The sequence below is a fragment of the Brassica napus genome, chromosome C2, assembly GCF_020379485.1.
Source record: "Brassica napus cultivar Da-Ae chromosome C2, Da-Ae, whole genome shotgun sequence".
Lineage (NCBI taxonomy): Eukaryota > Viridiplantae > Streptophyta > Magnoliopsida > Brassicales > Brassicaceae > Brassica > Brassica napus.
In genome coordinates this window covers 797,190-810,309 of record NC_063445.1, presented here as the reverse complement: position 1 = coordinate 810,309, position 13,120 = coordinate 797,190, and the positions used below count along the sequence as shown (strand labels likewise).

The 13,120-nt window shown below is 32.1% G+C and overlaps 2 protein-coding genes across 3 annotated transcripts; one reads left to right on the top strand and one right to left on the bottom strand.

The window, feature by feature from the left end:
- Positions 1-466: 466 nt before the first annotated feature.
- On the top strand, positions 467-6,149 carry LOC106427449. 2 transcript variants are annotated; one of them, XM_048746683.1, is made up of 4 exons: positions 467-1,114; positions 1,830-1,909; positions 1,996-2,301; positions 4,020-6,149. In XM_048746683.1, the coding sequence occupies exons 2-4, from the start codon at positions 1,832-1,834 to the stop codon at positions 5,271-5,273; spliced, it is 1,638 nt and encodes a 545-aa protein (XP_048602640.1). In that variant the 5' UTR covers positions 467-1,114; positions 1,830-1,831; the 3' UTR covers positions 5,274-6,149. The 2 variants fall into 2 exon arrangements, with proteins under 2 accessions (XP_048602640.1, XP_022546414.2); XM_022690693.2 differs by lacking the exon at positions 4,020-6,149 and adding an exon at positions 2,391-3,960 and having other exon boundaries at positions 547-1,114.
- Positions 6,150-9,371: 3,222 nt separating this feature from the next.
- LOC106435449 (transcription repressor OFP1) lies at positions 9,372-10,382 on the bottom strand. The gene has a single exon (XM_013876335.3). The coding sequence runs from the start codon at positions 10,177-10,179 to the stop codon at positions 9,406-9,408; it is 774 nt and encodes a 257-aa protein (XP_013731789.1). The 5' UTR covers positions 10,180-10,382; the 3' UTR covers positions 9,372-9,405.
- Between the last annotated feature and the right edge of the window lie 2,738 nt (positions 10,383-13,120).

Below are 13,120 nucleotides of genomic sequence, written 5' to 3'. Positions count from 1 at the left end.
TATGATTTTTCTACAATTTTTGTTTGATTTTCTGAATTTTCATTTTTTTTAATTTAATCTAATTTATTTTTAAAGTTTATTCAGTTTCTGTATTTTAACTTAATCTATATTTTTTTTTAATTTTCTAAATTTTGTTTTAGTTTTCTTAAATTCTATTTTAATTTTTAAAATTTTATTTAGTTATCTAATTTTTTTTATTTATTTTTTATTTTTATTTAATTTTATTTATTTTATTGATTAAATAATTATTTTTTTGAAAATAAATCGATACATCATCACATTTACCTGTTGTACAGGTCAGTTTTTTACTTGATGAACAAATAACTAAGTTGATGGTTTTTTATGATATATGTTACCTTTAAAATTTAAAGTACTAATTAAAAAATTTCAAAGTTTAAAACGTAAGTACGTGTCACTTTCAAGGTTTTTAATGCGATTTACCCAATTATGAAATGGTCCTACTTTAAAAAAAAAACACGAAAAAGGAAAGTCGTGCCTTGTGGATTATCTGCAACTTTATCTTAAAAGGAGCCAGCGAGTGATAACTGCCAACTGGTAAGTAACCAAAGAAAATAATATAAGAACGACTTTCGTCTATTATTTCAAATATATGATACGTCGCAGTTCTAACCAAAAATGCCCTCCTTCATTTTTAGTACAAAGGGATTATTACTTTAGTTGACCATTTGAGTATTTCCAATATTGGCGTGGATACTAATTTAGGCCTTGAGTGATAACTGTGGTCCCATAAACAGAAAGGGACGGGAGAGAAAGTGACACCATTCACTTTACTTTTCTTGTTTTGCGTTTTCTGAAATTAAAATAATAAAAAAATAAGATAGCATAGCATGTGATGTTGTCAGATATTAACCGCACCCTATCCACTCAGTCCCGCACTTTGCGTACAAAAGGAGTGGTTTATATGTGGTTTGTGACATTTTTTTTTTGATTTTTATTTTAAATACAACAGGAAATAAAAAAAATCTAGTCTATAAATAGAAGAAGTATGTTATCAGGTTACACACACTTCACTTCAATTATCATACTTCATATACAATCGCATTCTTTCCATTTCTGGTCCAAAAACGTTTTTTTGTTTTCAAACAAGAACAAGGTATGTTTTTTTCTACCTAGAAAATATTAGTTTGTAATTTGTATTATGTAAGCTATTAAAAGCATATAAATTATTCAGTGAAACTATTAAAGGTACCTAAACTAACTAAAGTACGTAAGTAAGTTAACTTTAATGTAACCATGTAAAATATTATTTTGTTAATTATAAGATGCAAAAAATAAAATTGAATAATGATTATGTGCTTGAATAATGTTTAAAAATAATTTTTTCTGTTCGAGGATCCCTTTTGAATGAATAAATATATATTTTACTATTTAGTTAACCAAAAATTTTGTGAATGTATGTAAACTTTTTTTCCATAAATTAGTTGGTTACCTGAAATAATAAAAGTACGTAAACTAATAATGATACGTAAGTTAGTTAACTGAAAGTTTATTTCTGTATATAAATTATTTGTTATATATTAATGTAATTAATTTTACATCAACCAAAATAAGTTAAAGAGTTAATCATAAGCTGCATGTAATAAAATTGAATATTAGTATGTATTTGAAATATGTTTTAAATAAAAATTTTGTTCTGTTTGTGATTTAAGAAAGAAAAAAATTTGTGTTGCAAACTTAATAAATATATGTTTTGAATATTTTAATTATATATATACATTATATTTTCTTTTATTCTTTTTTTATTAAAAATATGATTAATTATGAAACTCTATTATATTAATAATATTTGAATCATCTTTGAAATCTAGATATGTCAGGAAGACGTCATGGAAACACAAATCCTGTGGGACAAAGAAATTCAAATGTTCATAACGAAACTTCTTCACGAGTAAGAAATCTAATTTTATATTTATTGTATATTTTTTAATTATATAGTATCAGTCAAAATTATAAATTTCTTTTTTTACTTTGTAGAACGCGTCGAGATTTAAGTGGACCTATGAACAAGAAAAAACATTGATTGAGTTGTATGATCAAGCAATTTCTATGAACGATTATACTCTTAAAGATCCTACGGTTCTTGGTAGAGAGCACATGGTCGACAATTTCAACCGTGCATTTAATTTGAATATAAATTATGCATTTTTCAAAAACAAACTTGATGATTTCAAAAAAGCATATAAGAAGTGGAAGTTTCTCATGACTTCTACTGGAATAACGGTTAATCCGGAAACGTCGATGATTTATGCATCAGATGAATGGTGGGAGGCCCGTGAATCGGTAATAATATTTATGGTTGTATTAACTAAATAATATAACAAATATAACCAACACATTTATGATTATTATATATGTTCAAATTTTATTAGGGATGCAAAATAACAAGATCTTTTAAAAGACAACCACCACCGTTTTGGGATGTGATGGTTCGATGTTTTGTGCTACACGATGTTTATTCGCAACCTCAACAGTCGTCACGCCAACGAAGACAACAAATATTGACTGAAGGAATAGAGGAAGATGACTTGTTTGATTTTTCAGACAATGATGGTGATGACATACCTCAACATAATGTTCCTCAAACCCAAGAAAATGAAGAAATATATCGTGTTAACCTCAATGCCGATACACTTCCTTCGCACGAATATACTCAAGAGTCAACTCGGCTTCCTTCTCGAAGAGGTGAAGAACGTACAAGACGTGGAGGTCGTTCAGAAAGAACTGGAGGACGTGGAAGCACTTCTCAAACGTCTGCTAGAAACTCAGGAACTAATGTTGGAAGTACTTCAAGAGGTCATCGAAGAAGACAATCATTCGAGACTACAATACAAGACACCATTAATGGATATAAAGAATTTCAACGACAAAGTCTACAACAGCTATGCCCAGGTGCTTTTGATAAGGATGATTACGATGAATTCAAAAAAGCAGAACAAATATTTCTTGCTTTGGAACTTCCCAAATTCACTAAATTTTACTGGGCTTGCATTAACGCACTTAAAGAACTGGTTTTTTGGCGAAAGTATTTCATTGATATAGCTCGAAGCAATGACGAAGATAAATTGCAACTACTAGAAGCTATGACTGGTGTATCACGAAATAATGAAGATGTGCCAAAACAATTGGGCTCTGGACAGTTATTTGGGAGTCCACATTCTGGAGGTTTATCATCTGGTAGTCCATCTTCAGTGGGTAATTGTTCAAGAGGAAACAATTTTCAAAACTTGGGTGCACCACCGACTACACAACAATGGGGTACACCTCCAAATGTGCAACACTGGGGAACACCACCAAATATGCAACACTGGGGAACACCACCAAATGTTCAATATTGGGGGACATCACCAAACGCTCAACCATGGGGTGTACCTCCAAATGGTCCAAGTTGGAACACACCTCCAAATGCTCAACAATGGAGTACGCCACCATATCCTCAACAATGGAACATTCCACAGAATTTTTATCATGGTCAGCAACCATCAAATGTTCAGCAAGCCGGCTCTTCTGGAACAACACCAACAAATGTTCACTACGGATTTACAGTTGGAAATCAAGGTGGAAGTCCACTGAATACACAACGAAATTATTCGGAAGGTGCAAGTATAGATTCTTCACCAAAGGTCCACCAATCACCATCAACTAGTATCGGTTTCACTAATTATTTTGAACCAGGAAACACATCACAAAGACCGAGACGTGGAGGTCTATTCAATATTTGGAGAACTACAGAAGAACCTAATGAAGAGAATCAAAGTGGTTCAGGAGACGAAGAGTAGCGATCTGATTGTCATGTTTATATATTATGATATAATGTTATTATTTTTATTGTGTGTTATAGGTTTTCATATGTTTTAAAATACTTTTATATTACTTTCTTGTGTTAATGGATTGTGATATTCTAATTTTCTAAAATATTTATATATTATTTTGGTGTGTTAATGCATTATTACTATTTTTATATATCTAATAAAATAAATTTTATGTTTATTAATTTGCAGGCATTTCGAATCTGTCAGTTGCGTTCACAAAACATCCAGACACTATCTTACGAAGAGAGAATTGAGTTGTGGAATTTAGAAAATGAGCAATTTGAGGAGTTAATAATTCAACCAACTTTGAGTTATTATGATCGATATTTTCATAGAGCACCTGCCCGGACAGACGGAGGTTTAGGGTGGAGAAATATGTGGTCTCGACTTCAAGAAGATGATGCTGCTTGTCTTCAACTCCTACGAATGTCGCTACCATGTTTCCGAACACTATGTAACATGCTACAAACGAATTATGGTCTGAAACCAACTTCAAATGTAAGCATTGAAGAAAGTGTGGCTATATTTTTGCGTATATGCGGGCACAATGAAGTTCAAAGAGATGTTGGGTTGAGATTTGGACGAAATCAAGAGACTGTGAAAAGAAAATTTAAAGAAGTTCTTAAAGCGACGGAATTACTTGCATGCGATTATATCAGAACTCCAACAAGACAAGAACTATACCGAATTCCTGAAAGACTTCAAGTACATCCAAAATATTATCCATTTTTTAGTGGATTTGTTGGAGCTATGGATGGGACTCATGTTTGCGTAAAAGTACCACCAGAATTACAAGGAATGTACTGGAATCGACACGATAATGCATCGTTGAATATTATGGCAATTTGTGATCTGAATATGCTATTCACATATATATGGAATGGAGCACCGGGATCTTGTCATGATACAGCCGTTCTCACAATAGCACAAGAAAGCGATCCTGAATTTCCTTTGCCTCCAATGGAAAAGTATTATGTCGTTGACTCGGGTTATCCAAATAGGCAAGGATTTTTGGCTCCATATAAGTCATCCCGAAACAACGTTGTCAGATATCATATGTCACAGTTCAACTATGGTCCTGCTCCACGGAATAAAGAAGAATTATTTAATCGATATCATGCGTCTCTACGTTCAGTTATCGAGAGAACTTTTGGAGTTTGGAAGAAAAAATGGAGGATTCTTTGTGATTTTCCAAGATATAGTATCAACATACAGCAGAGAGTGGTCATGGCTACAATGGGATTGCATAATTTTATAAAGATTTCAAACTTTTCAGATGCAGATTTTGCTGAAGTTATGGCAGAAACAGGAGGATTCAATACACAAGCAGAGACTGATTTTCATACCGATTTAGATGATGTAGAAACAATTGAAGTGACAGATGGAGGACATATGACGCAAATAAGAGATAATATTGCAAATATGCTATGGGAAAATCAATAAAATAAACTTATTTTTTTATTGTAATTTATTTGTACTTTATAAAAAATGTAAAATACTTTATTGTCAAATAGAATTTTATTTTATATATTCAGTACTATTTAGTTTATAAACACCATTCAAGCATTTTGATATAAACTTTTACGCTTTCTATTTTAAATAATAAATTTAATTAATTTTATTAAATTTCTCTTATACAAACCGCAGTTAAACACCATTCAAACATTTGTCCCGCACTTTTTATTATTTTGGTCACCATTCACATATTTCTTAAACCGCTTCTATTAGATGAACCGCACTTGTCCCACAATATGCGTTTTTCTAACACAAACCGCTCTTAAACCGCACCGCACTAATCAATCCGCTTGTCCCGCACCGCCCAACCCGCTGTTACCATTCGGAGCCTATGAAGAGAAATATATTACCATCACCGAGAAACAAAAGTAATTAATTAAGTGGATGTTGATATCTACTTTATTAAAACAGAAGTACAAAATAGAAATACCCCTTAGTTTTACTATTTATTTACATTAGAATGCCATTGAGGTATTTATTGAACCTATATTTAAGCATGCTTGTCTTTTCCTAATTTAAATCATAGATTTAAGCATTTAATATCTTTCCAAAATTTAAATAATAGATTTCTTTTATCAAATCATAACCAAAATAAATTTCCTAATATATTTCGTATTAACATACTCAATATTTTTAATATTTATAAGTAATAAATAATAAAATAAAAAATCACACATCATAATCAATTTATATAACATATAAATAAAATATAAAATAGTTTATTCATATATTAGTATAATGCTTTCATAATATAAGTCCAATTAGTTATAAATATTGGATTTGTTTATATGATACATTGTGATATAATAGACGCTTAAAATCACAAAATATAATTATTCAAAGTAATAAATAAAATTGTTATGTTCAAAAATGTTATATTAACAGTTATGTAATATATTTTAATTTACATATATATATTATACCATTAGTACAAAGAAAAAAATTAAAGTGAAAGCAAATATTTATACGGTCACGGGTCAAGCTCTAGAAATAAATAACAACAGTAAGATTATTTTTTTTTAACAAATTTCTTTTAATTGAAATTATAGTTCCAAATAAGTTTATATATTTTATGTATTTATAAATTTATTTTCTTTGTCTTTAAGGAAGCTTAGATTTTGAAATTGAAAAAAATATGACCGCCTCTATATTATTTTAATTACAAAATTTAAAATTTATATCAGAATATTTTATTAAACTTTTAATTTTTATTTTTATTATAACTATAAAGATTAATTTTCAATATGAATTTATGTTTTAATATTACAAATACGTCATTTAATATAAACAAAAAAAACTAAAAACATAAAATAAATACCCGCCCGGTCGGGCGGGTCAAGGTCTAGTGTTAGTTTAAAGTCAAATCATAAAATTAGTACTATATAATCGTAATATTTTAAGAGCTGAAATTTGAAAATTCATAGTAGTAGGGTGTAACACGGAGATAGCACTGGTCAGTGGCCACCAGGGACGGTTTATTAGGGAGGGCGGCTGGTGCGACCGCCCCGGGTCTGCTCTAACTCTAGTAATATTAGGAGTCTTGATTCTAAAGATTCACATATTTTATTTAGATTTAGACAGCACAAAAACATGACATTTCTACCTTTCTAGTTAAAATATACAAACAAAAATACGTGCAGGTTCTCATACTTCAGTCAAAAAATTCTTAGTAACAAAACAAACTAGTTATATGGTCCTAAATTTTTTTTTGCCCAGGGGCCCTTGGTAATACTGAGCCGGCCCTGGTGGCCACCACCAGAAAACACACACACACACATTATATTGTTAATTTAATGGTGTGCTGAATAACATCCAGAATAACATCCAGAAAGTCCAAGTTAAATGTGTGCAACTGCAATGGTGTGTTCTTCGATGTCATCGAAGATTTACTTTATATTATTAATTTAAAAGAAAAAAAAAGCGAGAAAGAAAGTTTTGGTGTAATTTATTATTTACAAAAATCATTGTAGTATATGCTCGCATGCCCGACAAAGCTTTAGAATTTTTTTGTGTTCTCATACTTTTTTTTTTCCAACTGAATTATATTAGAAAACAGGTCCGCAGCCCAAATAGAATTACAAAGACCAAAAGGCCCAACCACAAAGCCCAACTAAAACAAAACAACCCGGTTAGGCCCAAGCAAACCCTCGAACCCAAACACCCGACGCGCGGTTCGCCCTACCTCGAGAAGCAAACCCGCAAACGTCGCCACCACCGTAAGCACTTACGCCGGAGAACGGACGCTTCTTACCGGCCACTATAGGAACATGCCTCACCGTGACAAACCGGATCCCATGACCTACCAACACTCTTCATCACCGCCGTCTTGTACTCTAGATAAGTCTTTACCGGCGAGATCAATCGCCGGAGCGAGATCATCACCACCACCGTTCGAGCACACACCAGAGTAACAACCACGGCTCACCGAACATCACCAACTTGATACGGTCGCTTCTCTCTACCTCCAACGAGAGAAACACCCACGGAACTCAAACATCACCAAAGCCCAAAAGACCAACACTAAGGCCCTATAAACTTTGTGTTCTCATACTTAAAAAGATAAGAATTTTGAGTACCTTTTAATTTTCCTTTTAATCAGAGTCGTTGCTTTGAAATTCAGTGTAATATTCATTCCATTTTTATTTTATCTATACAAATTTATGCCAAAAAAGTCACAATTCATAGTAAACTAATTATTCTTGGTTCACAACCAAAAATATATATTTCAGAAAATAAAATAAACCAAAATGAATCTGATGTTTTATAGTTTGATTATATTTTATATTATAATTAAATGTAATTAAATAAATTTCTATATTGATTTTTAATGATTTAATCTTTAAATTAGTATAAATACATTTTAATGATTATTATTTTCCTTATTGTCTTAATATTTTATAAAAAAAATTGTTTTCATATGATTATATATTTGTAGGTTTTAACAAACTTAGATTCTGAAACTTATGTATTGAATTTTGTAAACATTATTCTAAAATACGTAAACATTATTGAATTTAATCAAATGATTTATTGATAATGTGTCATAGTTTTAATTAATTATAAAATATGTTTATGAGGTGGAAATCATGAAAAAACAGTATTAATTATTTTATATATATTTGTAGTAATAAAAATCACTAATGAACTTATTGTTTTGATTTTTTCTATTTGTTACTTATTTTTTATTTATTGTTGTCATTTGTCACCCATCACTGAAGTAAACAAAGGGACCAATTGAATATTTGTTTTCTTTGGCACTTACATGACTAAAAGCAAAATCGTTTTGTTTTCTTCTTCCTTGTCGTACTCTTGTGTGTATGCATGCATATAAAAGTATATAGAAAATAATACGTGGATGTTAGTGAAAACAATTAAATACACACATAAATAAAATAAATATAAACGTGAAATTGAGAAATGCACACGCACGCACATATCCAAAGTTAGGTCTGAAAATACGGCAGATGCGGATTTAATGAATTGTCGGCATCGTAGGTCGAGTTTAGCTAAATTGCATACTAGTGATCTCTATCATATCTGTCTTTTAACTCTTAACTACATATCATGTGAATAAGCGTAGGCTATATAGTATAGTTTTTGTTTTTGAACATTGGAATGTAAATTAAGATAATAAGTTCCGATTCATTGTAGAAATCTAGAAGACCTTCTGTATAGGTTCATGAGGGACGTCACGACAAAAAAAGGAGTTATGATTCATAATGGAAAAGTTGATTCTGTAGCGTAATTAATAACAATCTACATTGAATTGAACACAGAGTAACACTTTATGTAGGTGTGTCAAACCATGTTTGTCCGTGCAGTAGTAAGTAAGATTCATAGGAAGAGGCACCAATTTGGATAGAAATACCCCTGTACTTGAGATTTCAAGGAATGGCACCACCTTTAGACAAGTACAAGACTATATGCTCTAGCTATATATACATTAATAACCATGCATATGATAAAAATATATAGTTATATAGAACAAAATTATATAATAGACTATAGATTAAGGACTAATTATAATGGGTAAAGAAGATAAATAATATTTGGTCATTGTTTATAAAGATAGATGGGGTGAAAGATTAAGATCAAGCCAGATTTGCTTGAAGACATTGATGATAATATGGTGATACTCGTCAGAATTGAGACAGAGATAGCAAGCTAGAAGCTCCTCTAGATCCTTGGACTCTCTTATCTTGTTCTCCGCGATCATCTCTTCCATCGACTCCTTAAAATCTCTCCTCGGGTCTACCGACGCCTTCACCACCGCCCTGCTCCGCCGCGAACTCGCAGTCGCCGATGTGCCGGTTATCTGTGCGCCGCCGCTGCTCGCAGTTTTCCTCGTGGAGATCCTTGGCGAGCGCAGTCTAAGTCTCACACCCGCGGGAGAAGTACTCACAGCCGTTTTGCGCACGGTGGTGGTGGGTTTGGTGATGATCGGATGGAGATCGAGTTCCGGAGGGGGCGTAAGGGTTGCGGCTTTGGAGCTAACGCAGCTGCTGCAAGGGCTGTGCGAGGAGCTCTCCTCAGGGATGAGTAGTTGATCAGAGCGAAACTCGGTGACTTGCTTCGGAGGAGCAGAGGAGACGGTCGTGGCGCGGTTGCGGACAGACTTTCTGGGCCTTGCATAGTAAGAAGACGAGCGACGAAGAGGAAGTCTAGGACTGCGTGCTGTGGTAGGAGTAGGAGTAGGAACTGGCTGGTGTTTCTTGATGGGAGAAAGAGACACCGTGCTGTTATGTTGCTTTTTCCTTGATTTCCCCATGTCTCTCAGTTTGTAAAACCATGCGTTAGGGACTAATTCCGATAGCTTAAACCGATAATTACCCATCTCTTTTTTTCTTCTTATTCTGTAAAATGGTGGTTTTGAGATGTAAAAATGAGAGTCTCAGGAGGTGGAGATTATATAATAGGGTGGGAGAGTGAGTACGTGTGGGATCCACAAAACGTGCAAGTTATAAAAGGTATAGGTGAGAATGGGATTCTCTCTCTCCATTTTTTCTTGATTTTGTGTTAGATTATGTTCGCCTTTCATTTCCCTCGCCTCTTCTAATTACATTGACATTTGACACTGACACTTTTATTTTTATTAATAAATACTATACTAGTTGTTTTTAAAGACGTCCTACTAGTAGTAGTAAATGTGGCAATTGTAATAATCTTTTGTTTTGAATGTGCATCACGATCTTATATCGAAATGTCCAAAAAAAGTGGTGGTTAATAGTATTTCTTTTGTGTTTACAGTTTCCTAAAACGAGCGCGATGTTCATGTAAATAAATGTTACCAAGAGTATGTATGACCTTGTAGCGTGGTGGACCCTCTTGTCGAAACAAACAGAAATATTCAATCTACGGACTTGGTTCGGTCCAGACATTATCACGAAAGAGCCTTTGTTATATATACCACGCACGCACGACTGAAAGTTGTTAACATTTTGCAAATGACGGACACTAAACCCTCTGTCCGACATATTTCATTGAATGGGTATAAAATTCACGTCTACATTTCTTTGTTTTTCTTGTCTTCCTTTCTGACATGTTTTAAACGATAGCTGTACAAATTAGTACTCGAAAGACAGCCTTCCTTTTGTATTCTTGTTTGAATTTATTGGTGTACAGTTTCGAAAAATCTAATGTTCATAAATTCGAGAAGGCCCCCAAAAAATTGAGGGACCATAATAGATATAAGTTGAGTATATAAGTTCACAGATAGATAATTGTGTGCTTTGAACGATCCAACACATAAAACTCAAAAAAAGAAAGAGAGAGAGAGAGAGAGAGTAGAATTGTCCCTAAAAAATAAAAGAAAGATTGTTAGCCATTTGCCAATCATTATCATTTATCACCTTTGTTTTTGAAACATGCTCTGTGTTTGTGCATGGAATTGCTCTGTCCTCTGCGTTGAAGTTTTGTGCCAATTCTTTTGTCTATTACCAACAACTATTCCACATTCATAAATGTTTCCAGCGAAATTATAAAACAAAAAATGTAAATCATAGTAAGTTAGTGACAATTAAAATTTATACGTTACATAAAAACACTCCGTCAAGACTCAAGCTCTTTGTTTCTGTTTTTTTGAAACTTAGCTGAGATTTTTAATCAATACAATTTGATTCTTTTTGTTTCTCCCCGATTTATATGGATTTTCTCAATGCTTGAAATATAGAATAATCTAAATCATACACTGGGCTGAATCGTTATTATGATGCATATTATTATATCTGGAAATAGACAAAAGGAAAAAAACTGAAGAATGCAAGTAGACATATAGTCATATATACAAGACATTGAAATAAAATTGGGCTTTATTATAATATTAATAGCTGCTCCACAAGGCCTAATATACAAGAACAATGTTACGTGGGTTATTTTAGGTATGGATAAGCTGCACTTTTGGGGCTTTACATTGGGATACACATAATTTTGTAATACAATCAAAATAATTCTCCAAATTCTGTTACTCTTTTCCATACATATCCCCACATAGTTCTCTTCATTAATCATGAAATTTTTGATGGAGCAGCTTAATGTCTTCAATATGCTGATAGCTAGTTTGTGCCAAAGAGACAAATTTGAAAAGGAAAAATTTAATTCTATTCTAATAGGCTTTTGCAAAACTCTGCATTATTATTAGGTTTATATGAACACACAACAATATAACAGCACCATTATCGCTCTCGATACTGCAAAGGTATCTTAAAAGTTATAATAACAATATAGTGTATAATTAAAATTGAAAAATAAAATTCAAACTGCTAAAAGAATTCTACCCATTGAAAAAATATATTTGGCAAAGGAAATTTTAGTGGGTTTCTAATAGAGTCTTATATGAGAGATTGCTTCTGATTTTGTCTCTCCACTCTATCAATATTTTTATTTTATTTTTAAAGTTGAGATATTTTTAAGATCCCACCGTTGAGAACACTCTAATAGTAACATTATCAGTTGAAACTCTAAATTGGATATCTACACCAAATGAAACTAATAATTTATTGACTTAGTTATCTAAATAAATTAAAAATGCTTGAAAAAGGTAAATTCATTTCCAAGCAGACATTTGTACATAGAGGGTCTAAAGAGTATCTGAAGGGAAGTTTCATATATGTAAAAAGCTATCGAAGTCTAATAGTGAGAAATTTTAAACTCAAATCCCCCTAGTTTTTTTTTTTGCTAAAATGTAAATATCATATAATGAAAAGAAAATTTTATAAAAAATATCTTAAGTTTAAGTCATTTTGGCAAAAAGAGATGAAAAAAAAACAAGATGGATCTTCATAGAGATTTCAACCTACAAGAAACCTTATCTCAGCCACATCAACATGAATGCGTAAAAATGCTTACTACATCTCTTAGCTGAAATAATGTTCCTCAATTGTTTATCAAAGGCATAAAAGACAGATCCTGGTGAGATCGAAGTATGATTATGCATTAGGTTATTTCTTTGTTTCCAAAGATAGAAGACAGTAGTTTGAGAAGCCAGCTTCCGGAGGAGAGTTAGTTTCTTGGACGGTGAAGATCGGATCCATGACAAAACCAAGTGTTATTTGTGGTTCTACTTTGACAAAGATTTTCCTTGTTGTTCTTCTTTTATTCAAGTTATGTCATTTTCTTTTACCAAAAAAAGTTATATCATTTTCGTTCCTCATTCATGGGTTGTTGTTATATAGCTTTAACTTGGACTATATTTTATTATAGCAATATAGTACATTACAATTCAGACACCCATAACCATATGTGGGACTTACTTACCTTAAAAAAGTTATAATTGACTT

Bases quoted from the DNA above. Each gene is read 5' to 3' on its own strand.
- LOC106427449 (XM_022690693.2), top strand. From the start codon at position 1,832: ATGTCAGGAAGACGTCATGGAAACACAAATCCTGTGGGACAAAGAAAT. The intron at 1,910-1,995 runs GTAAGAAATCTA...TTTACTTTGTAG, and splicing joins ATAACGAAACTTCTTCACGA to AACGCGTCGAGATTTAAGTG. The intron at 2,302-2,390 runs GTAATAATATTT...AAATTTTATTAG, and splicing joins GGTGGGAGGCCCGTGAATCG to GGATGCAAAATAACAAGATC.
- LOC106435449 (XM_013876335.3), bottom strand. From the start codon at position 10,179: ATGGGTAATTATCGGTTTAAGCTATCGGAATTAGTCCCTAACGCATGG.